The sequence below is a fragment of the Plectropomus leopardus genome, chromosome 2 (assembly GCF_008729295.1).
Source record: "Plectropomus leopardus isolate mb chromosome 2, YSFRI_Pleo_2.0, whole genome shotgun sequence".
NCBI classification, from domain to species: Eukaryota; Metazoa; Chordata; class Actinopteri; order Perciformes; family Serranidae; genus Plectropomus; species Plectropomus leopardus.
This window is the reverse complement of record NC_056464.1, coordinates 24,861,795-24,889,699: the sequence shown is the minus strand read 5'-3', so window position 1 is coordinate 24,889,699 and position 27,905 is coordinate 24,861,795. Positions and strand designations below refer to the sequence as shown.

Below are 27,905 nucleotides of genomic sequence, written 5' to 3'. Positions count from 1 at the left end.
CAAATTCCCAGACAAAATACAGCGATCATGACCTCACTGAGTACTCACTGGTTCAGCCCTGATGACTTGATGGTGATTTCATCAGTTTTGTGGACTGTAGGAGCGCAAAACATTTCGACTTGATGATATTGCACTCTTAGTTTGAGAAATGTATTATTCAGATTGCAACACAGCAATTATCTCTCCTGTCTGAATAGTACATTAGCTTCATGATAGTGCCCTCTCCGGGAGTTTAGTTTCCAAGATGCTCCTATTACCATCTCTGCCCCTCTGATATACTGTCTTGAAACAATTTGCCTCAAACTGTCTGTAATTCGATACCATTGACTCATTTTCTCCTTATATCATGAAGGTTTGGGTTACTGTCACCTGTGGCCATTCTGGGTTGTCCTCATTGTGTGTTGTGCCACCAGATTCAATGGTGAAAATGATATCGCTGCTTTGATGCTCTGTTCTGTGCTTACTCATAGCTGTGTCACACACAGCGCATAACATTGAAGTGCTAATATCAGCTTAGTCATACTGTCACACTTACAGAGTTTTACTCCTTCTCTTGAGTTGTTTGTTTCCCTAAAACATCAGCAAAGTCATGAGTATCTAAAGGAAGTACTCTCTTACTGTCTGCCATTCTGTCTGTATGTCCGTCTGTCCTTTCCATATTTCAACAACTGTTCATTCACTCTGCTTCACACTTGATGGGTGAATTACTGGGGACCAAAGGACATAGATTAGGGCTGGGTACCATCATTGATTTCCTGAATCGATTTGATTCTTATTCACAAGGTCCCGATTTGATATTTGATTCGATCTGATATCGATTTATTTAGGTGTATTTCAGCAGGTTTTCTTGAATGTAAATTCAAGATTCTCAAAGACCTAATGCTGTGAATTGTACAAGGAATTACTTTAGAAGAAGTATATTTTCAGAACATGATTAGAACTGAATATTTTATAATTAAATGTTATTTCTAGAGCAGTAACAGTAATATTAAAAGACCTTAATCACTATATAAAGTATCTCAGTATCTCACTGGAAACAAATCTAAATGGTAAATTAATTAACAATATTAAGTGACATTTCAGACAGAGTCAAGAACAGACATCAGTCAATATCTGTCAGTCTCTCTGTCCTCTGTCCTCCTTCTGCTGCTGATGGAATTACTGTCTGAAGGTAATGTTACTGCTGGTAAATTTTAGAAATTATGCTAAACAGTCAGATATAAACAGTAGTTTTAGCTTTTAGTAACAATTCGCTAGCTGAATTAGTGCATTACCCTTGTGTAAAACATGATTTTGGTGAATGAGAAACTGGCAGAGCAGATTCAGATGTCACTTTTCTACATGCTTACATGTTAATGGTAGTTGAACAGGTGTATCGATAAAGTACAGTCTTTTTCCTTGCAGAGGTTTTAATGTACTTACACTAATGAGCATAGTTGTCAGCTTGAGTAATTTTCACTTCACTGTCTCCACCGCAGCATCTCTGATCACTCCATGTTTGTGTGTCTGTGTGTGTGTATGTGAAGCTGCAGCCATGGCGCATAGACACCGGTAGGAGGAGAGGCTGCAGCATGAAAACAAATTACACCCAAACATCAAAAAGAAAGCTAACAGTTGCAGATAAAAGAACCTCTAACATCAGAGCTTTTCAATACTTTAGTATTTAATTATTTAGTGCTGGGACCAAAGAAATTTACGGGGTTAAAGCTTCACACATTGCTGTGAAAAAACATATATTAAAACATTGATCTCGGAGTTTATGAATTGATTTTGAATTATTTAAATGAAGATCGCTTTGAACTGGATGGAGAGATTGTTTTAACTCAGGCCTAATGTACATTGTTGAATTTGGTGCAATTTGGACATACAGAACGTGCAATATTAACCAATTTTGAATAAACAAGAAAACAATGCCATATATTATGCTGTATAGTTTAGTAAATAATATGTATTTTTTGAGCAAATTTTGAATCTGCAACGTAATCAGTAACGCCTCTGTCTGGTAAATTCGTTGCAATGTTTTCCTCTGAAGTAAGAAGTACACAATAAGTAAAAAGTATACAGTTGCATATCTTTTCAGTACCATAGGGGCCTTTTGTACATTTTTGGGGCACAATGAGTTAGACTTGTCAATATTTTTCAGATCAAGACATCAAAAATAAATGTAAGGCTTTTCTGGGCCCTTTCACTTTGGGCTAAAATATGCCTCAGGTGTTTCTCCTGTGAACCAGAGTGTATCGCACCAGTGTTTTTTACTGTGAGCAGGGACTTAAGTGTTTGACGCAACTATGTCATGGCAGGTAGCAGGTGTATTGTTCAGGACCCAAAGATGCGTGGAGTAGAGTATAAAGTTGTTTGTATGAGTGGATCTTGAGAAAGCTGCAAAACCACAGTGCAGTTTCTTCACAGGCCGGTTGGGGAACAGATGTTCAGCTTCAGATGCAGCTGGCAGGTTTATAAAGAATGTCTTTTTATTCAGCTGTACAGTTTCTCTTCAATACAGGCTTGTGTCTGCCCCAAACCATACAGCTCCTTTTCAGTATAGCAGCAGAGGTCAATCCCATGTGACACAATGATCTCATACTCGCAAATGTGCTGAAGTGAGATCCTGTTCAGTGACATGTTGTGAGGAAGTTAAAGTATGCCACACTCAATCTGTCTTCCTAGACTTCTGTAAACTTTTTTTTATTTTCTCTGTTGGTTGTTGTTGCCCTTAAGGCCCCGAAACCTGAACTTAGGGGGCTTCTTCTCCTGCTGTTGCTGATGCCAGACAGAGGATGAGGGGAGAGGGTATTTCAGTTTGAGTTATGTGTGTGTCTGCTATTTATAGTACTATGAGAAGTGCTTCCGCTAATAGGCTAGTGCTTGGTGAGGACAGGAAGCCCCCTGAGCTTCATCCCACCACTGCCAATCTCCATGAATCCAGCTACTGCTTGTTTATATACTGTAGTAAGACTGCCTAAATGCATAGAAAAGTAAAATATGTCAGTCGTCTTACGATATGATACATTTTGAAAATGAATAAAAAGAGAATAGATTGTGAAGGTAAGTGTTTGAAGGCAACACTTAAAGGTGGAGTGAGAAGCTGTCATCACAGTGGGAAATTCAATATCGTTTACACTTGGGGATAACAGTGCACATTTTGAGATGGTCTCTCCTGCAAGACATTCATTGTGTTGTGTGATAGAAACAGTTGTGTTAAGAATGAAAAAGATAAAGAGAGAAGGTTAAACTTCAATTGTCATTAAATCACAGATATGGTTGGACATGGCCCTCCAATGCTAATGTCAGGAAAGCGTGGCAGGGGGTTTCTGAAGCTATTCATCTATCCAACAAAACCTTCTGTCAGTCTAACATCCAGGCCACACTGCCTGTGTGAGCAGTGTGTGTGCATCATGGGACCTGTTTTTTTTTTTTGGCGCCTGTGTTCACAGGTTAGAGTGGCTGGTATTTAGTGATAAATCAAAGTATTAAAAAAGCAGATTGTTTGACCTAATGATGATAAAAGTACAAGGCATTTCCAAAGTCATTGCATTTCATCCTGGGGCAACCGTGAATGTGTTTACCAAATTTACTTGAAATCCTTGTTGTTAACTCATGTTGCTCATTGCAAAAAATGTCAGTGTCATGGTAGTGCTAGAGGAAAAGTCAGGGAATTATCAAAGTCAGTAGTATTCCTCTTGGTACCACAGAAGTCTGTACCAAAGTTTATGGCAATCCATCCAGTAGTTTTTGAAATATTTCAGTCAGGGCCAAAGTCGTAGAGTGAAAGACCCTAATTCCCATTCATAGTAATTCCCATTCATAGAACCACACATGGCTAAAAAATATGCTGATAGTCTATACCCAAGATCAGCTGACTCTGCAAGCTTTTAATTGCATACATCAATATACTTTGAGCGAACCCATGACAGCATGATATAGCATGAAGTGTCCTGCATATAGAAATGTTTAGCTGACTGCCAAAGGCTTATAAATCAAACTGTAACCATGTGTGCTGGAAGGCCTTGAGACTTCATGCCATTTCTTTATATGGATATTGGCCTCATGATTTAATGTAAAGATCTTTTTTTAGAGTGCTTTGACAAAGGTGGGGAGAAGGCAGTTTGGATGTAGGTCACAAATCATGTGTGATGAATCTCTATGTGGCCATGACAGGCATCTATTAAGCTTATTCTCTGTTCTGACTCAATTGTTAGCCTTTCTTTATTATGTTTTTTATTCTCTTTTTTAATTCTCTTTCTTTTTATTGGAAAATTGATCATTTTTAACCCTGTTTTTCCCCCAAACCATGTCAGTTTGTTTTTGCGTCTAGCATAGCCACACATTGACAGCATTATTAGAGTGTGATTTATCTGTGTCAGGCTGTTGATGTCAGTAGACGTAGAGTTGGCTGTGTGAGGGAAAGTGGAGACTCTCAGATTGCAGTGAGGTTCATGTTTACCATGGACCTGCTTTGGCGCCTTTCTAAGGAGAGTCTCGGTGCCAGTGGGGCCACAGGTATATAATCCCAGACACATAGTCTAAGAATTTAAAACAGAGCTTTCCGAAGCTGAACAAATCCTCTTATTGAACTGGAGGCTTGATTAACATAGCCTAACAAAACAGGAGCAGAGTTTGGATGTGATGTTTGGATGACCTCCAAAAGGTTACAGAGATTGCGAGAGAAGTCAAATGCAAAAGATAAGAAACTCAGCAGTACACAGGGTTAAGTTAAAGGAGGTAGCATTTATTTTTTAACAAAGTGATAGTTTGACATTTTGTGAAATGTGCTTATTTGCTTTGATTTCCTGTGGAGAGTTAGTGGGCTTTCACATCAGGGATCCTGGCCCTGATCTGAGTAGGCCTGCCCTTGACCCAAAAGTCCTTTTCCTGAATAGAGGGGGGGTGGAGAGGGGGTTTAATGTACTCTGGCATAGTACAAAGCAATCGTAGCTAATAGGAGAAAGAAGCAGGTGCAAAGATTGATACCACTCCGTGTGCGCTAACCACGAGGGTGGATTTAACATTGCGGTTAAGGCTGTGAAACACCAACACGTCGATTGTCCACCCATGTTGATCTGATGGTGAGCATCTGTGGCAGCCGTGGAGCCTGTCGGTGAATGAAATCACTCTGATTGGCTGTTCAGCTCAGCACACAAGAGGACAAATGAAAGTGAAAAATGTAAACAAAGGGCAAAGGTCAAGAGAGAGTGAGGTTGATACAAACTTGTAATATAAGGTAAGATTGTTTTTCTTTAGCTTTAGCTGTGTTGTTTTTTTACTGCTGCACGGCAAATATACTTTGTTCGTTCAACATTAGATTGTGTTGTTAATGTGCTAACTGGCTAACTAGCGTCATGACTTCTGGTTTTTCAGACTTCTGGTCTTCTGGTCTCCCATTTTTATGATTGCAGACAACCACGGTCTGCTGGTATGGAGGGGTATTTCCTCTCATGCGGGTGCAGAATGTTCTAGTTGGCCGTCAGTTTGATGTGTTCATGTGCAACTTTTTGGCCAAGACACAGCGACATGAGGCGACACAGCAGGGGGCTTTTGTCGTCGCTAGTTCTCAGATGTCGGTTTGATGTGTCTGGGCCTTAGCATTAAGACTGGAAACAGGGTAACAAAGGTAACAAAATCCACATATCAGAACCTGTAAAACTTACTAAAAAAATACATTGTGTCATTTATTCAATGCATGAAAAAACTGAAGTATTTTTCTAGTATTCATCTTTTTTTTGGAGGGGATGGTAGGTGGATTTTCTTACTGTTGCACAGAGCTAGGCTAGCTGTTTCCACTTAAGCTAACAGGCGATAGCCTCATAGTTGTTGTACAGATGTGAGAGTGGTGTTCTTTTCATCTAACTCTGAGCAAGAACGTAAACAGGCTTATTTCCCAAAATGTTCAAATATTCCTGTAAGTCTTTTTTTGCGGTCGCTAACTTTTACTTTGCTGTTTCATTGTGTTTGGCTTTTGCCTCCATGAGTTAAACACAATACCCTCTGTACCTTCCAGTACCATTCCTGATGTTTTATATACATATAAATGTGTGTAAATGGGGCCCAGCATAACTGCCTCACACATTCATAACACAATGAAGAATTTCTGGAGGTTAATTTGCATTAAAATAGCCAAATAAAAGCTGCTTTTCCAGCCTCAGCTTTAGAGTAGAGAATGAACCTTCCCCCTTTTTCCTCCCTAATTCAATTCATGATTTTTGTCCTGCTCCCTCTCTCTTGTTGCTAAATCTTCTAATGGCCATTCATATGAAAGACTCGTAAATGTAGGAGCTCACGCTGTTGCAGTGCTCATTTATAGGAGAGATCAGACGGAGCTGAGGGTATATAGCATGGGCTTTACAGTCCAGCATGCACGCACACACACATACGATTAATACTCTTTACTAGCTCCCACTTACTCTCTGTCTATTTAACATTCTCCCATTCCTCCACGCTGCGCTGCCTGAACAAAAGCTCGGTGGGAAGCAGCGCTGCCTGGCCGAGAGCTTTCAGGAATATTACCCCGCGGACCACGTGGTCAGTGGAGGGAGAGGGACAATCTGCAGAGTCAGGGAGGAAACATACAACTTAGATCTGATGAAGGTGCAGATAAAACGATGGCAGTGTAGCAGGAGCTGAATCTGCATCTGCACTTCAGAGATAGTTTGCATCTTGGCAGATAAAGTTATGAGAAGGTTTCTGGCATTTTGTTGTGTCATCAGTATACATGATAATAGTCTTTGGGTTTAATGAATCATGTATGACTTTGCTGTAAGGTTTGCTTTTCATGTTAATTGATAAAAAAAACTCAGTGGCTAATGCTTTACCTTGAGTTGACTATAAATATGGTATGATGTGTAGGTGGGGGAGGGGTGGAGGGTCTGATGGGGACGGGAGCTGCAGGGATGAATAAATCATGGAAGACCTCCTCTTCGATTATATGTGTGTGTGTGTCCATTTGAGTTGACTCTAGTAAAGACGCGGTTTAATCAATCAGCTGAAGGCGGCTCTGCTGGGAACTGATACAGAACTGAGATCGGAAAGAAGCCGTGAAAAGCAGGCAGGAACAGGAAATTACAAGGGATGTGGAGGCTTTTTGTTTGTATTTATTAAAGAAGATTGTCTGTCTGATTTATTACGCAGGAAGGTCCTTGGGTACAAACGGCTGGTTGCTTTTACATTTAAAAAAAATCCTTACAAAGATGCCCTTTGAGTTATCACTTTCACTCACTTTTCTCATTTCCTCAGACTGCTCTGGGTTGAAGAGGTCCATGGATCATGTCATCATTGTTTGTGTTTTGTGTCAGGTTCAAGTGAATTTCTAAGTGACACTGTGGACTTAGAACAAAGTTTAGAATCTATCATAAATGTAACTAGCTTTAAGTTTTATTTAAGATGGACAAGAATTTCATACGTTTTTTTTCGTTGCGACTAATTTACACATCAATGGTATAGATTTTTTCAGCTGTTTTTTCATGAGTACTTTTACAACACAAATATTACATGGCAAAAAGCAATGCAATCTCTGTTACGCCTTTCAGCCTTGACAAAGGTAGTGCATAATCCTACCAGATTACTCCTTCCTTTCACAATAAAAGCTCCAGACATACACACCAAACAACTGTTTACCAGAGGAAACTCAAATTCACTCATACCATTTCACTAAAAAGAAACTCAGTAAAAGTAGCTTAGGCTACAGAACTTACCTCAGACAGACTGCCAGACACTGCTGTGGGTCAATAAGACCCCAGTAACTAATGTAATTTGCACTGCTGCAGGTATGAGTAGTTGTGTTGTAATTTATTTCTAGATGAGTATTGCCCCTGGTGTGTTCAGGTCTTTAACTTAGTTATATGTTTGCTAAATGGAGATGTACACATCTCGAAATACAACAGATTGCACCACACAAGCTAGTTCTTAGAGATTATTTTAATTTATTATTTACACCCTGTAACCCCCAGATGCAGGCTAACTGTTGCACAGCCACTAACTTAACGTTAGCTTGCTAATAAATTACTTGTTTAGATAGTATAGGGGGTGATATAAAATATGACCTGACAAAATGTTGTCAAATTATGATGCAAACTGAGAGGATTTTAAACAAATTTTACAAAAATAAAACAATAAGCCTCGAACTAAAAAACACTGAGATACAGTCATAAATACAGTCTTACACTAAATTACACAATTTGTTAGATCAGCATCATTTTTTCATTTCACACAATACCTAAATCAAAATCTGAACACATGCCTCCAGAAAGGAACACATAAGTAAAACAAAACAATACCTACACTTACTAAGGATTTGCTCCTAAGGTTAAACCTTTGAACCTTGAGCAGATTGGTGGGATTTCTTTCAAAAACATGGGAAACATGAGCAACTTGGAAGAAGAAGAAGAAATGTTCCACAAACTGCATGGAATAAAAAAAGGAGGAAAAATATCTCCAGAAAAGGAAAAGAATAGGGAAGAAACATATATATTATTATTAGAATTACATATTTAAAATTATGTTACAGAAACTTTCTTAAAAAACAGCAGGTTTTTCCCTGTATTTTGTTTTAACAATTTCTTGCTGATTTTTGCATAATTTCATCTTTTGTTGCTCATTTCCTTCTTGCCATGTTTTTGAATTTTGAAAAAAAAGTCAAGCCAATTTTCTCAGGTTTTAGAGGGTTAATACATGGATCGACATGGCATTTTTATCTCACTAATACTGAAACAAAGCCGAACAGGAGCTGATATGACTAGAATAGCAAAGCAGCAATTAAAACCCACTCACTACTTTATTTAAATTAGTCTCTATCTTTGCTTTTTGTCCTCCTCTCTGTTCTTTTCGCTCATCTTTTTTCCATGTGCCTCCACTCTGTAATTCTTTCTCTTTCTTTGTTTCTGTCTTGTCTTATCACACATTCACATAAGACATGGAGGTCATGTGACCTGGAAACTCTAAATTGATCCTAGGTGTGACTGATTGAATGTGCTTGTGATAGACCTGTCCAGGGTATATCGCTGCTTTTCACCCGCTGCATGCAGCTTGTCCCATCCTTTCCCAAAAGGTTGAAGGAAAGAAAGAGCAATTAGAATAGAGGCAAAGTATGGAAAGCAGACAGAGTGTGTCAAGATAGACGAATCAATAGATGGAGGAGTGGATGAGGGCAGGAGAAGGAGATAAAAAGGAACAGGGGAGGGATGCTGTTGGGGTTATGTCCTTTTTATACTTTGGACCTGAGGGCCAATCATTACCCCATCTATGCCTGGAAATGACTGTTCACTTATTGATTAGTAGTGGGGCAGGTGGTGAGCTCAGGGGTTGTTAAAGATGCATGTGAAGTGAGGATAGGGTTACTGTTGTCCTCTAAACATAGTGTTTGTACCTCTCTACTTCTTGACACATACTTTCAGTGCTAGGTAGAAGTTTAGATTTTTTTTTGTAAATTAATTTGTCTTAAATCGAAACTGCCCTTGTGATGTCCTTGAACAAATGGTCAAAGCAGGAAGTTGAGTCACGTCTGTAGGCAGTGAACCACAATATCCCAAAGGGATTTTTGCACAGCCTGGCAGCTGTTTCTGTCTCTCTTTTTGCCCTTTATTGTGCATTACCCAAACCCTTTTCCTCCTCTGCCGCACAGTGGGAGAGAGTTGAGATGTTAAAAAAGTGATGATTCACAGCTTGGTCACCTCATTCTCAGCTGTCATTTTCTCATCAGCAAAACTGAAAGGAGAAACTAGAGTCAGGTGTGAAAGCGGGGATTTTAGCTCTGTTTTATGAGACTGATTGTCACAGCCGACGTTGTTGGACAGACTGCAGCCAGTGTGCTGATCCATAGTTTACACAGTTGTTGCACAGCCTTTTGTTGTCTGGTGTGTATCTGCACGTGTGAGTTTATGAAAAAATATTCAGGTCCATTTCTACACTCATGCCTCTATTAACGTCTGCATGCTTGCACATGTTTTTCCTTTTCTATGTATATATGTGTGTGTGTGTGTGTGTGTGTGTGTGTGTTTGTGTGTGTCCAGGTCAAAGGTCACAGTCTTGCCTCAGGATAACAGAAGGCCTAAAGAGCCCCTGGCCCCCATGCTGATCTTGTAGAGCCACTGTCTATAGAGCAACAGCCTCATGCTGCTCCCTGACGGACAGATGTCAAAGGGTGCAAGCAAACGGATTAGGAGGGATCAACTGAAATGGTCCTGAAACTAAATATTGGAAATGTTTAGGGTGTATTTGATTCAACATTTCACAAACTTTATTAGCCTTCAAAGGCCCACGCCTGGAAAATTCCAGGGGAGGGATGGGTTTAAAAAAAAAGTTTGTATTGGCTGTTAAAAGCTGCTCTTTAAATTGAAGTGTGAAAAATCTTTGGCCACCAGAAGCACATTGTTTGGATGATGTGCAGTCACATTGAGGCCCTTGACAAACTGAGCTTGTGTGGCCATCTTGTTAACGTCTGAACCCCTTTCCAGTCTTTTGTCTCTCTCTCTCACATCATTTATCTCTTGTGTTTTCTCTCTTTTCAGTCCGTGTGAATGTCCACTCTCTACATTAACAAACAAATGAGAACTTCTCTTGGGATTATTGCAGATGTTTCTGCGGCTGTTTGACTGTGTATTGGTGTGTTTACATGTAGGCATGCTGCTATTGCCGGGTGTTTTCAGTAACAGAGAAAAGACAGCCTCATTTTTAGCTTAATATAGTGGATTTTGGAGTATGTAAAATTGATTTTGAAAAGGTATTTAGCAGCATGTGTTGGAGAATTTGTCAACCCCCGAGGAGCATGCATCCTGCAATAATAAACATGAAAGTCAAGTACATGGGATTTTACAAGCTGCAGATGTATTAGGAAAGGCTGAACATTGGTGGAATTAATCATGTTATAAGGTTGTGAGTCATCAATAGGATGAGATTGATCAACACTCTTGGGTGTAGCTGATTTTCTTTTGGCTTGTTTTCTTGATATTTAGAGAAAGAATGCCAGTCTGAATATTGGTTACATGTGTGATGTATTGTTGTCCAGTCCATCTCTCACTGCTTGTATAGGAAGCTGAATGCGGGGATGTGACTCTTGAGAGTGGGGGAGGAGTGAAGGAGGATGGGATCGTGTGAGTGTAGGGGGTTGAAATGGGGGAGGGGTGGACAGGATGGTGGAGAGTGTTGGGGTCACTGCACATGCTCCCCTCAATGGACACATGGATATTAGTGTAGTGTAAAGAGGGTCCTGTGTGTGATTGTCTTGTGTCTGTGATGATTAGCTGGAAAAACAATGATGACTTCTCTGACGGCAGAGGTTAGAAATGAGTATTTCAGGGGTTTTGACAATGTTTTTTAATACACTGTTACTGTTTCAGTGAGAGCAGCTGATAAATTAATTCTGTCATAGCATATTCATGATTCCTAGATACAATCAAAACCAGACACATGCAAGAATACAGGATATCTTGATTAAAAAATATTTTCCATGCTTTGCTGTGTCCAAAATCAACATTACACAGTCACTGAACATTTGATTTTGACCATCATAATATAACAATTTTACTTTATGTAAGCTTTTGTTCTGTCTTTGCTATGTGTCTTTGTCAAGATTATACGCACCTAAAACATAGACCGTAGAGGTTTTCATGTCATATATCTGAATTAAGACTATTTATATAAATAGTAAAAGGGATCGGCCCCACAACCAAACACTAGGGCAGACCTCCTTAGCTCACAATAATACTTGATTTGAACTCTTTCTTATATCTTTTGATCGCTGTTAATTTTTTGATTGAAGAATGTCTGATAGGTCCTGTGATTGGCTGGCTGGTCTTATCTATTATCAAATCAACTTATTTGTTATGCATAATTTCTTAATGTTGCCAGTGCATGCATTATATGCTAAATTCTTTAATTTCGATAGTTATAGTTTATTTGAAATGAAAATCACAGTAGGATTAGATATGTACATTTATGCACAAGAATCTGATGCCCTGTCTTGAGTGTTTGTAGCGAAATGATAATTTGTGACACCTGTCCACAGGAGACTTTTTTTTTTTATAAAATAAAAAACAAAAGCAGAAATATAATATTAAAAAAGACAAATGTATCCACAGGTGCATACACGTAAACTACCAGTAAATCAATACACAAATACATCTCATAAGATACATACACATATAAACACATAAAATACATTTCCAAAATCAGCCAAACAAATGACCAAATACAGGTGTGTCTGCTAAGATCGCTCAGACTGAGTTTTATCACCACCAAATGATCAAGATCACAGAGCTCATGCAAAACTCTTGATTTTATTCCGACATTGGAAATTTGTCTGCAACAGTGAAATCGCTTGAAAAGTAATTTTGTCCAAGGCCATCATTAGCTGTACTCTTTGCTCAGTGCAAATTTATTAGCATGATAACATGCTAAAGTAAGTTGGTGTTCATGGTAAACAAAATACCAACTTAACATCATCATCTTAGGGTTGTCATTTTGCTCGTGTTAGCATGCAAAAGTTAGCATTTAGCTCAAAGCACCACTGTTACGGCCTCATGGAGCCGCTGATATGGCTGTAGACTCTTAAAGCTGTGTTTAATCAGTTCACTGATGCAGGTGGGGCCCAGGTGCATTGTCTTATCTATGTATACAACCTGGCAATGTAAATTACACAACCCTACACACATACATACACACACACTAGAGATATGCTGGTGCCGGCTCAGTGGCGTCCGGGTTCATGTGGGAACTTCACCATCACCGTCACGCTCAACTCCCTGATATCTCTCGTCCAGGCTCAGCCTGCAGCAGCAATAACATAACCACAACCACTCATATTACACACACACACTCCATGTCAAATGTGGGTTTACTGAAAGATGAGCCTGGCAGTGGAGATCATGATCATAATATCTGACTCAATCCTGAACAATGAAGTGAGCTATGAAGTGGGTAAGGGGCAAACAAATGAAGGGATTACTCAGCCGTGACATTTTATCTGTGTCAAATCTGGGACATGTGTGCCTGTCTGTATGATGGGCATTATTCAACTCTGACTAACTCTAATCACTTAACTTCATGCAAACCGAGTCACACATAAAGTATTCAGGGCTGTCACGATTGTTGAGGACACAGACAACATGTCGTTGTTTTCTTAAACTATAAAATTTATCCACACAATGATGCTTTTCATCGGGAAAGATCAAGGGGAATGAATGGTGTTAAAAGGGGCTGCTGCTGATGATTATTTCCCCCTTTTTATCAATTGATTAATTATTTGGTCTAAAATGTTAGAAACTAATGAAAAAGGCCCATCACAACTTCTAAAACCCCAAGGCAACATCTTCAAATGTCTTGTTTTGTTCAACCAATAGTTCAAAACTCAAAGTCATTCAGTAACATTTTATGAAAGAAAAAAAAGAACATACTCATAATGCAAAGCAGGAACTAGGTAATAGTTACCATTTTTGTTGAGAAAAATGATGGGAATTATTAATCACTCATCAAATAATTGCTAATTACTTTTCTGTTGATTGACTAATTGTATAATAAAGTTTAATTTCAGCTCTTGTCTGAAATATTTTCTCAAAAATGAGACTATGGAGCAAGTTTGTTATAGTTAACTGAATTTAAATGAATTAAAAATGAATTTAAACTAAAAACTGGTGAAAATACAAAATTATAATAATTCTGCAATGGAGTCTAGTAAATAATAACTTCTAGTATTAGTAATAATTCATGCTAAAAGGAATGAAAAAAATATAAAAACCTGAAATAACACAGTCTAAACTTTTCAAACACTATCTGTCCCTACTCTCCTCTCCCATGACTTTGTTTTTTAAGTATTGTTTGAACCCCTTATCTTAAATAAATATGTGCCATCTACATTCACTACAGTTAAATTAACACCAGTAGGTAGAGATTTATCTTTTTTTTGGCCACTTTTGTAATTTATGTTACAAAGTTTTGTGGTGAAAGATGGCCAGGGCCCCTCATCATTTTATATCGTCGCTGCACATAGTTTATGTCTTTTGAGTTGTTTTCTCTCTGAATAATAATTTGAATCTGTCAAAAATGGCTGAATGTAATGTAGACAAGTGGACATGTTGGGAGCCATCCCACTCTGTCATCCAAATACTGGCGGTACGACAGCTTAACAGACCTCCCACCTCACACCCTGACACCTGCCAGGGTGTCTGCACATGTGGGGGGGGGTGGGGGGAGATTGGTATCACCTAAACTCCTAAACGTAAACCAGAGCTCCACAGGAATGTCAAGCTGTAAGAGGAATCTGATCTTATCAGTTTTTAAGGGATATGTTCTTCCTCTTAAAGCCCCTTTTGTTTAACATGTGTTAGCCTTAGCTTAACACTGTTTGGTCAGGGCTCTCATGTGGACCACCAATGATGTGTAGCAGTCATTATTTCACATGAGGTGTCTTGACTTTGGATGTTCTTACTCATTAAGGTGAGGTAAGTCATCCCTGAGGCAACGCACGGCTGCACCTCAACAGTAGTACTTGTCAGAGAAGAGAATTAAATAGACAGTAGAGCTGTCAGGCAGTCCGGGTGGTATCAGTGGTCGTTTCTGTGTCAGTGTGTGTTTGGATGAAAGTGAGGACTAAGGTTTTTTCTTACTGGAAAAAGAAAAGATATTCAGTCTGGTTGACAGCTTTTGTTATGGTGTAAAATGAGCAAGATGTTGTGATGTGCAGCAGACTGGTCCAACATGTTTGACTCTCCCCTTTAACTAAACTGTATCAAGCAGCAATTTCAGTTATCCAGCACAAGAGTAAATGAGTGCCAACTGCAAGAAGAAAATGTTGGAATGGTACATTTTTCCAAACCACAAAGATGTTACGTTTGTAGGTTTTGTATATATCATATCAGTGTTTGTAACGTGATTAATGAGCTGACTTAATGAGCTTGCCAAGCTGCAGACCACTGTTGGAGACCGACAAAAATAAACAGTTGCGAATCATTGCTGATTTTCTAGCAGGTTTTATGGCACACAGGTGTTTTTATCCAGAGACGTCATCATGTTTTGCCTTTAAGGCTTGTAGTCCGAAAAGTGGTTGTTTGATTACAGAAATGTTGTTTCCTGCTATTATTGTTGCGTGAAAAGTGGTTGTTTTTTGGAGACACATTGTTGCTTTTTCTCCTGGTATAGTGGCCCGAAAGTGGCTGTTTTTCATCACTGCTTTTCCCTCCAGGATTGTGACCCAAAAAGCTTTTTTTAAACCAAGAAATAACTGCTTTTCTTGAGGGGATTATGCCCCCAATATGGGTTATTTTAAGCCAAACCAAGATCTCTTAACCATAATCAAGTGGTTTTTGTGCTCAGAAATAACCACACATTAACCTCAAAATTGTTTAAACATAAAGTTTCAGCATGTCGGTTGCATGATAAGATCATAGTGTAATAATATGTGATTTGCAGAAACATACGGTGCAAATGTTATGTTGATGTTTTTTTTTTTAATGTTTGCGAATGAATGTTTTTTCTGATGATTGGATGGTGTGATGCATTGCTTCTGTTATGGCTGGTTGATTAGTGACTGTGACCACTCAGACGTCTACTTCTCTGTCTGTCTGTCTGTGTGGGGTTTATGCAGTGCTATCAGCTTGCTACATTGTATTTATAGGCAAAATACTTCCCAGCCACAGAGATAACTCTAATTTAAGTGTGTACATAACAAGGTAGATATGTGGGGGGCAGGTGGTGGGAACTTCTCACAGAGGTTACAGCTCTTACGATTTACTCATACATCATTGTTATAATTATAGCCTGTATAAGCAGCAGGCACATTGCAATAGCTATTGTTGTTGCACTCAGTTTAAGGTTGATCCACTTTTTCCACTTTTTTCCCCACCGTCCAGTGTGCTCTTTATTCCCTCTCCTCTGTTTCCCCACGTCTCGCTCCCATGCATATGCCATGGCTGACAGTGTTGGGTGGAATGTGGCTCAACGCTCGGTTTTTAAATAGCATCCTCGCCTGAATCAGCCACTCCTAATAAGGCAGAGGGGCTGTGACACTGGCCTCAAAATATCAGCAACCACCTCACTGAGAATAAAACCTTTCCTTGCCTTGATAGTGAAAGATGATTCGTGATAAGCTACAGTATGCAAACAAGTTACAGTACACGCAGACGCCACAGAGCTGTTTTCAGTCAACCTTAAGTCAAGATCACGTGTTTAACTGTAGGTGGTCTCAGCAGGATATGAATGTCTTGACCTACAGGTGTTTGTGCTTTACAGTAATGTCGGCTAATGTGAGCAGAGGCCGAAGTGTGAACTTTGTCACCATGTGACACGTATGAAATAATAACGCTGATAATAGTGTTTAAAGGAATACCTAACCCCCAAAAAACTACCATTTGAATATCAGTTAATTACCTGGAATTCATGAAGAAAATTTTGATTTTCTCACCTGCCTCCACAGTGAACAAAAAAATTAAAAAAAGAGAAAATCCTTGATGAATTGATGTAAAAGGGGATTGCGTTTAACAACAACAAAACTATATCAAAGAAACTGTTTTTTGACTCACACTTCCAAGTGCAGTATAAGCCCAGTCTCATTTACCTATTCCATGGCTGCAGCGGTATACTGGTTTTAAGTTATACCGTGGTATAAAAATTGACGGTTATCATACTGTGTATATTTGCTTATCTGTGGTATTAAAATATATGTGAATGGATTGAGAATCTCATCTTTAAGTTATTTTCAAAAAATGAGACTTTTTACTCATACCTCCATTTAAAAAAATGGTTTCAAGTTTCAGTTACGGTAATAAAACATTTGTTCAACCAAATGAAAAACCTTTTGTTTTCATACTTGTAAAGGTCATAATTGTGTAATTCTGTGATAGCTTGATACTGTGATACCACTTAACAGCAATATTTTCAGACAGTCATCATACTGTAAAAATCTCATGCCATTTCAGCCCTAATTCAGTCATATGCTCAGGCCCTCCCAAACATTTTTGCTTAAAAAAAGTTCCTATTTAAAACACTTCTGCATAAACAGTCTCATACACAAACAATTAGCACACCTCAGCAACTCAGTGGAATGGATGACATGAGTCCAGCACAGGTGCTTATCCAGGTGTGGATGTAAGTATGTGGAAGTAAGGTTTTAATGAAAATTAATAGGTTTGGGAAGTACTGAGCATACAACTGGATAAGTGAGACTAGTATTATGCTGCAGGAGTTTGTTTGAGAGTTTTTAAACTTAACTTTTGATATAGTTTTGTCGTTTAACGCAGCCCCCTAATATTCCAAAAGAATCTTCTTTTTTGGGATTTTTCATTCACAACGGGGGCATGCAAGAAAAATAAAGTTTCCTTTACAAATTTAACGTAACGTGACTTGAGTAACTGTGGCCATAGTGTGGATGAACTAATCCTTTAATAATAGCGATTAATAACTTTAACTACAGTTACATTGTAAGTAATGCAACTAAGACTCACATGAGATGTTTATTTTCTGTCATGAACCTCGGACACATACCTCTGTGAAATCAGAGATCAATCTTTGTCAATTAAATGTTTCTCTTGGTTTCCTTTCAGGATTCTCGTGGGGGCGCCGCAGGCAGCGGGGCAGGGCCTGTTGCAGGGCAGACGTCCAGGAGCTTTGTTCAGGTGTCCAATCACACCAGAGGAGTACGACTGTGAGAGGGTGGATATTGATGGAGAAGGTGAGTCAAGCAGAGTTGGAACCATTAGTCAGTTAATTGATTAGGAGCGACAATTTGCTGCTAAGTGAATCGAAAATTGTGTTAGTCGACTTAGTCCATTTTTAAGCAAAACTGCCAAAAAAAAAGGTCAGTTTCAGCATCTTACGTGTGAATATTTGCTATTTTTCTTGTTTGTATTGTTTTTCTTTATAGTAAGCTGAATAGTTTGGGGTTTTCAGCTGTTGGTTGCTTAAAAACAACCAGTTAAAACATGTCAACTTCGGTTATAACAAAAAGATTAATGGCCATTTTATACTATTTTTGTACCTTTTATTGCCCAAATTATTGATCGGTTATTTAAGAAAACAGTCAGCAGATGTATGTATAGTGAAAACAAATCATTTGTTGCAGATTTTTAAATGTTTTTGTTGTTGCTTGTTTTCTTGAATCTTCCAGAGAGACTATATTTGACTTTATAAGATAAGACAAGATAAATAAGATAAAATGTTATGTGTTCTTCCATCTCTGACTATATTTATCAGAATAAGCCCTTCTAGATCTATTCAGTTGTTTCAGAAGTAACAACTTAATTATTAATTAAGTAATTGCAAATGCTTTCATATATTTTTATTCAAAACCTTCTAAGTAATGTTTCCATGAAAATCTACTAATCTAATTTAATTTGACTTATGTTTAGTCATTTGCATTGCATTAGAGAGAGTGTTACTGTAATTTTAACTCGAATAATTACATAGAATAACAAAGAGCTGTTTGGTTCTGTGGCTCAGATCCCAATTGGTTTACAATATGGAAACAGGAATGATCGCCATTTCCTTTTTTTTTTCCTTCAGTGGATCTGGACAGAGAGAGCAAAGACAACCAGTGGCTGGGAGTCACTGTCAAGAGTCAGGGGATTGGAGGGAAGGTGGTGGTAAGTAAAGTCCACATCCTGTAAATGCATCAGTGCAGGAAGCTTTAGGTCTGTCTTGTGTTTAAAAATAAAAATGTTCTGCTTCTGTTCTGCTTTTAGCTTTGGTTCATCTGTTAACTATAATAAGCATAACTGTTTTTTCTTATCTTAACAAGCACTTTAAAATCCTAATAATAAACACTGTGATGCCACTTCCTGTCTCTCTCCAGACCTGCGCTCACCTGTATGAGCTCAGGCAACGCGTGGGTCAAGCTTCAGAGACTCGTGACCCAATCGGACGCTGCTACGTCCTCAGTGAAGACCTGACAGAGCGAGACGACCTGGATGGAGGGGAGTGGAAGTTCTGTGAGGGCCGGCCGCAGGGCCACGAGCAGTTTGGCTTCTGCCAGCAGGGACTGTCCGTCAGTTTCACCCCAGACAACAACTTCATCCTGTTTGGTGCTCCGGGAACTTACAACTGGAAAGGTAAGGTGTCTGGTTGACCTGCAGAGAGCTGGATCATGAAATTAAGGCAGTTATGCTGATATTTTCCTTCCTCTGGAGAGATTTTTTTTTACCACTGTGATGTTGCAAAGCAATATATTTTTTAGAGCTCTAGGTGGCAACAACAGGAAGGCATGTATTAGTGTCTTATATTTATTATAATCTTTGTGATTGATTTTATTTTTGTCCTTTAAAGATGTTTATGATAAAATTGTTGGCAGAGTGCTGCACCTGTACACATCCACCAGGTATGAAAATCAAAGAAAGCAAGTGATGTTAGTAGGAAATGCAGTAAATTAAATTCCCTATTTTTTTATTAATTAGCCCCCTTTTGCCTTCATGAGTGCTGCACCATTACAGTGTGCATGTTCATTATTGGGTGTTTTCACAATTTACAGTTGATGCAAAAACGATATTACAAGAAATACTGTAGCAATTAATGAAAGTTAGAGAAGAGAGCCAATCCATGTAAACTGTGTAATTAAAACAGTACTAATAACAGGACAATACTGTTAGGGAATGAAAAAACTTGAATTGATTTATAAGCCAATCTAGTGATTGGACACAGACATTATGCAGAGCAGCGGCATGCACTTAATCAAAGAAAGCTCTGAGATTTATCTGGTGCAGTAATCAATTACTGGATTGATTTCTTTCATCTACCACATGGGATCAATGGCCGTCTCAATTTATGCAATTCATGTCTTAAAAAAATATGTCCACTTTTTCTGATTTTGATTTTATTGAATTTTGATTCATAAAGCCTGGTGTGAGACTGTTTCCACTGTCCACCATGAACATGTATCTAAATGGAAAGTATGGCGTGTATGTGTGTGTGTGTGTGTGTGTGTGGGGACCTGTCCCAAATTCATACTAAACAACAATTTCTAAACAGTATGAATACTAAAAAGTATCAGTATTCTATTGCGCTGTCAATGGACACTACTCACTCACAATGCCGTGCACAAAAGAAATAAAATGATTACAAAAAAAAAAAGAAAAAATCTCTTGGAAAACACTTTGCTGTCTATTTAAGATTTTTTTGTATAGTAACTGCTAAAACTCTGTATGCTATGACTTAATACATACTCTATCAAATTAATCGATAGTACAGATTTGGGATGTGTTCTAGATTCGGGCATTTTAAATAGTTTCCATATTCAAGTACTTGCATTAAATTATTATAGAGTACTCGTCCAAAAACAAATCTAAAGTAAGAATAGGGTCAAAAATGAAAATGAGTGTCTGTATTCTGATGTCTGCTGTGTGTGCTCGTTGCTTTGCTGTGCCCTCACCTGTTTCCATTCCAGGTGAGATGCGCGCCCAGCTCCTAAACCAGACTCTGCTTGACCTTGGTTTCTATGACGACGGGCCCTACGAGGTGGCAGATCAGAAACAACTTAATGCCCAGCTCATCCCTGTGCCCTACCACAGTTACCTGGGTAGGATTTGCCCTCCCTGCTCACTGCTGCCTGTGCACAGGAGAGAAAGAGAGGGCCGGTGGAGCAGGGCGACACCAGGGCTCAGACTGCCAAAACCACAGGAGCTGAGAACAGTAGCAGCTGCCAAACTGCCTCTAACTGGTCATTCCCCTTAGGGATTATTTCTGGATGAGCGTATCTATGTGTGACTCACAGAGAGCTAAATGTAACTCCACCTCATTTTTTAAACATTTTCCATGTGAATGTGGGTGGACGTGCGAAAAATGTCCAGAGCTGAATTAGACCTGACATAAATTCTTATAATGCCAGTGCTTCTCCCTTTCTTGGGCGAACACGGGAAATATTTAGCTAACAATGACGTTATCCTCATTCCATCCTCCGCCCTCTTCTCAAAATAAAGTCCAGCAAAACATGTCAAAACGTTTAAGGGGTGGTGCAAAACCTGTCAGGGTGCAGTCTGAGCCTGAAATGTTGTCTCTCCACCAGGTACCCAGTGGTTTTACAGAACCGCTGCCACAAAGACAAAACACCAATCAATCACAGCCCGTCTCACCTGCACCTCCCTCTCCCCTTCTTTTTCCCTCTCTCTTCACTCTATCACCATTTCACCACCCCCTCACTCCCCTCCTACACTCGTCCCCCTGTCTCTCTTCCTCTCTCTGTCTTTCTTTTTCCTATCTCGGGCCTTAGGGCTCTTGTTCATGGCTAGCCCCATTGAAGATGCGCTGCTGTACAAAACTCTGGAGCCCTCCAGCCGGCCCACAGCGTTTGAGGATGTAGCTCATAATAGCTACTTAGGTTTGTAGGCGTGAGGTGTCTCTGTTTGGACCGGATTGGGCTTGTAGTGGAAGTAGTCCTACCCTCTTCCTCCGTCTTTGTCTTAATCTTTTCTGCTAATTTCAGATAGATTTTTAGTATGTAATCTTTGTACTGTGTGGGACCGCATCATCTTTACTGTAAAGAGACGGCCATTCATTACTGACATTTATTCTACAGAATGTATTATTAAATAATGTTATTGTTTTATTTATTATGGAATTTAATTTAATTTAATTTAATTTAATTTAATTTAATTTAATTTAATTTAATTTAATTTAATACAATTTAATTTAATACAATTTAATTTAATACAATTTAATTTTTGTTATGATTACTTTTAACTTTTTCCACTTTTAGCTGCTAATATGAAAATGACAGTGAGATGGTTGTCTCTTTGAGTAGCAGCGAGGTGTTTGTCTGTTCTGTCTGTAGATATCTGTTGTTTGTAGTGTGTTGGGTCAGTCTGCATGTGTGTGTCGGTTTGAAGCTTTCCAGGTGGTGGTGGTTTTCTTGTTAGTTGTTATAGTTTTACTAAATCATTTAGCGCTTTACCGGTTTAACTAACAAACAAAACAAAGAGTCTAAAGCCATGCTAGCAGCTGTGTGAGGTTGTATGAAGACATGGTGGTGCGTGGAGCTAAATGCTAACATCAGCATGCAAATATTCTCAAAATGCCAACATGCTGATGTTTAGCAGGTTTAATGTTAGCATGCTGATATTTGTCATTTAGCAATAAACTCAAAGTGCCGCTGAGGATGATGGCAGTGTTGTTAGTTTTGCAGGTTTGGTCATGAACCAAAATGTTGGACATGAAAGTGACTGTTCAATTCAGAAATCCCAAATCTGTATTTTTACCTCTTAGCTGTAGTACCGTTTAACAGTCAAGATTGTTTTGGTGTGAGGTGTCAGGTGCTGGATATCAGCCGTAGAGATCCTTCTCTCTCTCAAATATAAGACCTTGCTAAGAGCAGTTTCATTTAGGACCTGTATTTTTACTATCGAACTAACCGAGTGCCATTTAGTGTCATTTTATCGGGAAGAAGGCAGCTGTCTCTATTGCCAATATGGTCAACACTTGGCAACTCACACCAAAACAATCAAGACTGATTAACAGCACTACAGGTAAGAGAATAAAAAAAAAAAATATTTTTGATTTTTGGGTGAACTGTCACTTTACATTTTTGACCAGATGATGGTGCTAGATGGAAAATTGAGAGATTACCGTAACAGTTCATCCTGAGGGGATCATGAATGTGTGCACCAAATTTCATGGATTTTTTGTGAATGTCTGCACAAAATTGTGTCCCAATCCATCTGTAGATGTAAAGATATTTAACTGGATCATTAAAAACTTTGACGTGCTGGTGGCGTTAAAGGAAACTTCAGGAAATCCACAGAATCAGGAAGATTTATTCTCTGGGGACCGTGAATATCTGTACAAAATTTCATGGTGATTACATCCAACAGTTGTTGAGATATTTCAGCGTGGACCAAAGTGATGGACTAAAGTTTGTTTTTGTTATGAATCTCTCGGTTTTTAGTGTTCATGAATAACAGCTCATCTTCTGCTTATCAGGTCTTGTTTATTGTTATTGTTCCAGTTATTGCTTTTCACTAAGCGTGTGGATCTACCATGAATCTCTTTATTCACATACCTCCGAGCCTGCTTACCCTCCTGCTCTCCACATTGAGCCGTCTCCTTGACAACACTAATTCCCACATGACCTTTTAGCCTTCATTTATAACTCACATGCTTCCATTGATCCTAACCAGATGATGTGCTACACCTTTGCATGCTTACTAAAACGGTAGAGACAGTGTTGTAGCCATTTCTGAATATTTGTATAATTAATTCCAAAACATCAAAGGTTTTTTGTTGTTTTTTTATATATGGTTACACATATAAATTATAAGGAGCAGCGTATTGTTGAATGAAAGCATATGTCCTTTTTTACCTCCATCATGGTCAAATCAAATCCTGTCAAAGAATCTCTTTATTGCAGTCAAAGCCGGGTTTTCTGGAGGCTTGATGCCCCACACAAAGTTTAACGACCTTTGCAAAGGTGTTTCAGGTTTTTGTTTAAATAATAATGAAAGAAAAAAAGAAAACAGTATGTTTTGTTACACATATGCCTGCTACTCAGGTTAAAACAACATTAATGCTCACCATGTTTATAAGTCTTGACTTTCTTATTTTGTCAGAAAAATAGGAGAAATGGCAATACTTAGCAGCAAAATAGGCAATAGCCCCTATTTACTTCCTACCCCCCCACCTCTGACAAACCATGCTAAAACTACACTCGTCTTTTAACTCAGCCTTCATTTTGATCTCAACTACACACTTGCAAAGTTATGACTATCCTGCCACTATCTGTCCACAGACAGACATAAGCTTTCTTTTTCAGATAATGTCTGGAGAATCAGGTCTGACATGGCCAGGGTCGCCCTTTAACACATGTAGCACACACCAGGAGATTGAAAACACTATTTTTGGTTAAGATGAAGAATGGCGCCTGGCCTGGGTAGAGCGTGCAGAGGGCAGCACATGATGCAAAAAGTACACTGCAGAAACCGTAGTGTTTTGTTAAAGTAGTAGTGATGATTTGGGCGTCAGTCCTTACCATCAGAAGGTTCAGAATCTCGTCGCCTCTCCATTTTTGTTGTTTTGTCAAAGTAAATAATTGTTCTTCTTCATCACTGGGTGTTTGTACTCTACTAGTTTTGCACAAGTCATCAACATGCGCACTCCCTTGCTGCAGATTCTCCAGACAATGACCTGCTCTAATGGCACGCAGGAGGGCATTACATAGACTTTATACAAGGGTCCCTGCAGGGTAGAGATTGTTAAATTTCGGTCCAGCTGATTTGGACTTTAATGTTCTCACACACAGCTCCTCTGGGTAATGTTCAGATAAGTTAGGGATTACAGTGCGTGTTTGAAAGGGGTCATAAACACTTGGCAAGGTGCTCAAAGCTGCTTCTGCTACAATAGGCATTTCCATTTTGCCATGATGACACACACCAGACTCACAGGGTCGAAACTATACCAGCCATCTTGACATTGTCAGGGCTGGCAATAATATGTATGATATGTGCAATATCACTGTAGTGTAGTACAAATTACAGTGCAATGACTCGCATGAAGATAGAGCAGAGACATTTTCATTGTCTCAGGGCCCCTTAAGAACCCTTTGCTGCCTTTAGCTTTTATTCCCTATTTAGTTTTACAGAGACGACCTTGTAGCGAGCCCGTGTGTTTAAAGCCGCCCTGTGTGGAAAAAGTAGCACCTTTGTTTCCACTGGCCATTTTTTACAGGACTTGTGATGCAGACTGTTGCATTCCTCACCTGCCACCCTGGAGCTGCTCACTGTTTGTCTCTGTTGTGTCTCCCCCCTGCATGTTTACTCAGGACTAACAACCCCCCCCTTATGTCGTTAAAGATTATTTAACACTCTTCCCTCTGCATGTTTTCAAACCAGTGAAGCAAATGCATGTGGTCGCTTCTGTTCAGGTGAAATGTTTGAAAGGATGTGCTGTTTTTCACAGCTTGATGAGAAAATTTTAACACACATTTTGTCTTGAAGCAAACACACACACACACACCTCCCCTTTCCACTTGTTCGCTCCTTTGCTTTTCCTGATTCATATGCAAGTACACATTCCTTTACACACACACACACACACACACACACACAGACGTACACTTCCACACAAAAGAGGTTATAAATCTGATTAACGTCCACCCACTGTGTTTATATTGTGCCTTCACTTGAGGCAGCTTATACAGAGCAGCAGCATCATGAATCTCATGAGAGGTTAGGTGAAGCCCCATACATCTCCCTCTGTTAGCGTCACAACCAACCCTTCACTGCTCTTACTGGTGGACACACATCTGTCCGCCAGCCTCCAGACACATGCACACAGGACATTTACACCCATCATGAGTTTGGCACAAAATCAATAGTCACTTAAGGCACACATTTCATTAGTAAGAAGATGAGTAGTACATGCTACACACAGAGGAGATGAGCCTCTGAGCCCCCATGGTCAATACTAACCCCTGACCCTTTCGTCCTCTCGCCCCCATCTTGGTCCTGCTGCCCGTCTTCTAGGGTTTTCTGTGGACTCGGCCATGGGGATAATGAGCCTTGGGGAGCTAACTTTTGTGGCAGGCGCACCTCGGGCCAATCACACAGGGGCAGTGGTGCTGCTGAGGAAGGACAACGTGTACCGGCTGGTGCCACAGCACATCTTCTGGGGGGAGGAGCTGGCCTCTTCATTTGGCTACTCAGTAGCTACAACGGATTTAAACAAGGACGGGTAAGTAAATACTGATCAACAGTGAATAACACCCCTGTATTTGCACTATTATGAACTACATGTCTGTTGCAACATTTCTGGTCAAAATTGCCAGCAGCGCACAGTTTGTGATGTGTTTCCCACCTGAGAGGTGACAGACTTGCCCATCAACTAACGTTTGTAAAGCAGCATACTGTTTTTTGAGGTCTTGTTCTGCAGTTAATGCTTATCGCAATAAATGCCACCAAAAAGAACAAGAAGGACATTTTTGAGATTGTAACTTTAAAGGATCAAAAGTAAAAGTACATGTTAGGCAGAATAGGCCCTTTTATATCGCAGGTAAATTATCATGGATTGCATTGACCTGTTACAGTACTTTACTGTAGCTGGTTGAGGAGGACTCGGTTTTGCTGCTTTATGTATTTGAGGATAGTTTAATCTGTAATGATGCACAATATTTCATAAATTTGATACCATGTTTTATATGTAAAATCTCAATTGGAAAAGTAACTAGTAAAAATAGCTATGAGATTAATATGTTAAGTACATGAGCAAATGTAATTAGTTGTGCTCTACCATTCAGGGCAACAGTAGATGAAAAGAAGTGGGTTTCCAAAAAAAAAAAAAAAAAAAAATGGATAAGAGGTTTAAGGGTCTCCCAAAAACTCAGTTCAGTACTTCATTAAAGGGGTTATTCATTTTTAATTCTCTGTTTCTGTTCCCAGCTGGACAGATCTGATTGTTGGTGCTCCTAATTTCTTTGACCGTAAGGCAGAGATTGGTGGAGCTGTGTATGTTTACCTAAACCCCTTCGGTCACTGGGACGATCAGGCTCGGCCGATTCGGCTTAACGGGACCTACGACTCAATGTTTGGAATGACAGTCAGCAATGTAGGAGATCTGGACCAGGACGGATACGGCGGTGAGAAAAACATTTTTTCACACAGTTCATCATCAGTTTCAACCCTTGAATAATGTCTAGGGGAACATAGGGAATAACATGACATGTTTATCTAAAACTGGGATGGAAAATGGGACCAAAATGACAAGAAAATGCTGTTGAAATACTTTAAGTCTAACAATGAATGACATCTCTTTATAGAAAATGATTAACAGAGATAAACCAACAAAAAAAATTGCAGCAAATAAGGTGTGAGGGTCTCCAAGGCCAAAATAATAAACAAAAGCCAACACTGACTAAAAAACAAAATGATACTAAACTCCCTAACCAAGCAAAAAACATAGGACAATTTTGAGCAAAACAAAGGCAGAAACCCCCAAAGGGCTTCCTTAAAGTTACCAAGACCAATTGAAGTGGATGTAACATCATCACTTTCACCTATAATAATGTAAAGTGACTGATTCTTTAATTTTACTGTCCTTGGTTGAACTAGATGGGTATTTAAGTTTTACTTTGACTTTTAGCCAACATTGTTTAGCAGTAATATGTCTCTGTAGCTCTCTTTGTACTGTGTTTCTGTTTAAAACATTTTGAATATAAACCATGATATTAGATGTTTGTTTCTTAATGTTCTCTTACAACAGTTTTTAAATCATTAATGTCCCTGTTCAGATATTGCTGTGGGGGCACCGTTTGATGGTGATGGCAAAGTTTTCATCTACAGAGGCTCAAATGCTGGAATTGAAACAAAACCTGCTCAGGTGAGTTTCATACAACAGTTAAAGAATCAGGAGAAGAAGAGAATAATGAAAGGAAGACTACACGAGTGACTGGATGAATGATGACTGATGAGTGTTTTTTATCCCATCAGGTGCTGGATGGTCGTGACTTTGATGTGAGACGTTTTGGATACTCCATCTCAGGCGGTTTGGATATTGATAATAACCAATACCCAGATGTAGCAGTGGGCTCACTTAACAACTCAGTGGTTCTCTTCAGGTGAGAAAATGAGATCATCAGTTTTATAACAATATGCTGCTGAGAGGAAACATAAATGCCTGATGTTTAATTTTTAATGTTGGAAAAATCATGATCAAATTCCAAATTTAAGCAGGCAATAATGACATAACATTCATATCATATCATACATTTTGCATGTTTACAATTTGTTTTACCATGATAAAGCATAATGTGTTGTACCTGACACACCTCTTTGTGTTTTTGTGTGTCTCCAAGGTCTCGTCCAGTCATTCATGTGGTCAGAGATATATCTATCGATCCTGGGAAAATTGATCTGAAGCAGCAGAACTGTAAGGGCAGAGAAGGAGTCTGGTAAGAAATTATTACAACATAACAAATAATTCAGGATAACTGAACTAAACCCAGATTTAAAAAATAA

At 39.1% G+C, this 27,905-nt stretch overlaps 1 protein-coding gene across 1 annotated transcript in view; it reads left to right on the top strand.

Moving 5' to 3' along the window:
- The window catches only part of itga7 (integrin, alpha 7), a 44,394-nt gene that overhangs the window by 3,672 nt on the left and 12,817 nt on the right, over nucleotides 1–27,905 (top strand). The window contains exons 2-11 of the mRNA XM_042506082.1: nucleotides 17,523–17,650; nucleotides 18,481–18,560; nucleotides 18,770–19,025; nucleotides 20,354–20,485; nucleotides 21,176–21,283; nucleotides 25,419–25,626; nucleotides 26,331–26,527; nucleotides 27,179–27,267; nucleotides 27,378–27,505; nucleotides 27,743–27,838. Of these exons, the coding sequence (XP_042362016.1) occupies nucleotides 17,523–17,650; nucleotides 18,481–18,560; nucleotides 18,770–19,025; nucleotides 20,354–20,485; nucleotides 21,176–21,283; nucleotides 25,419–25,626; nucleotides 26,331–26,527; nucleotides 27,179–27,267; nucleotides 27,378–27,505; nucleotides 27,743–27,838 (1,422 nt within the window). The remainder of the gene's footprint in view (nucleotides 1–17,522; nucleotides 17,651–18,480; nucleotides 18,561–18,769; nucleotides 19,026–20,353; nucleotides 20,486–21,175; nucleotides 21,284–25,418; nucleotides 25,627–26,330; nucleotides 26,528–27,178; nucleotides 27,268–27,377; nucleotides 27,506–27,742; nucleotides 27,839–27,905) is intronic.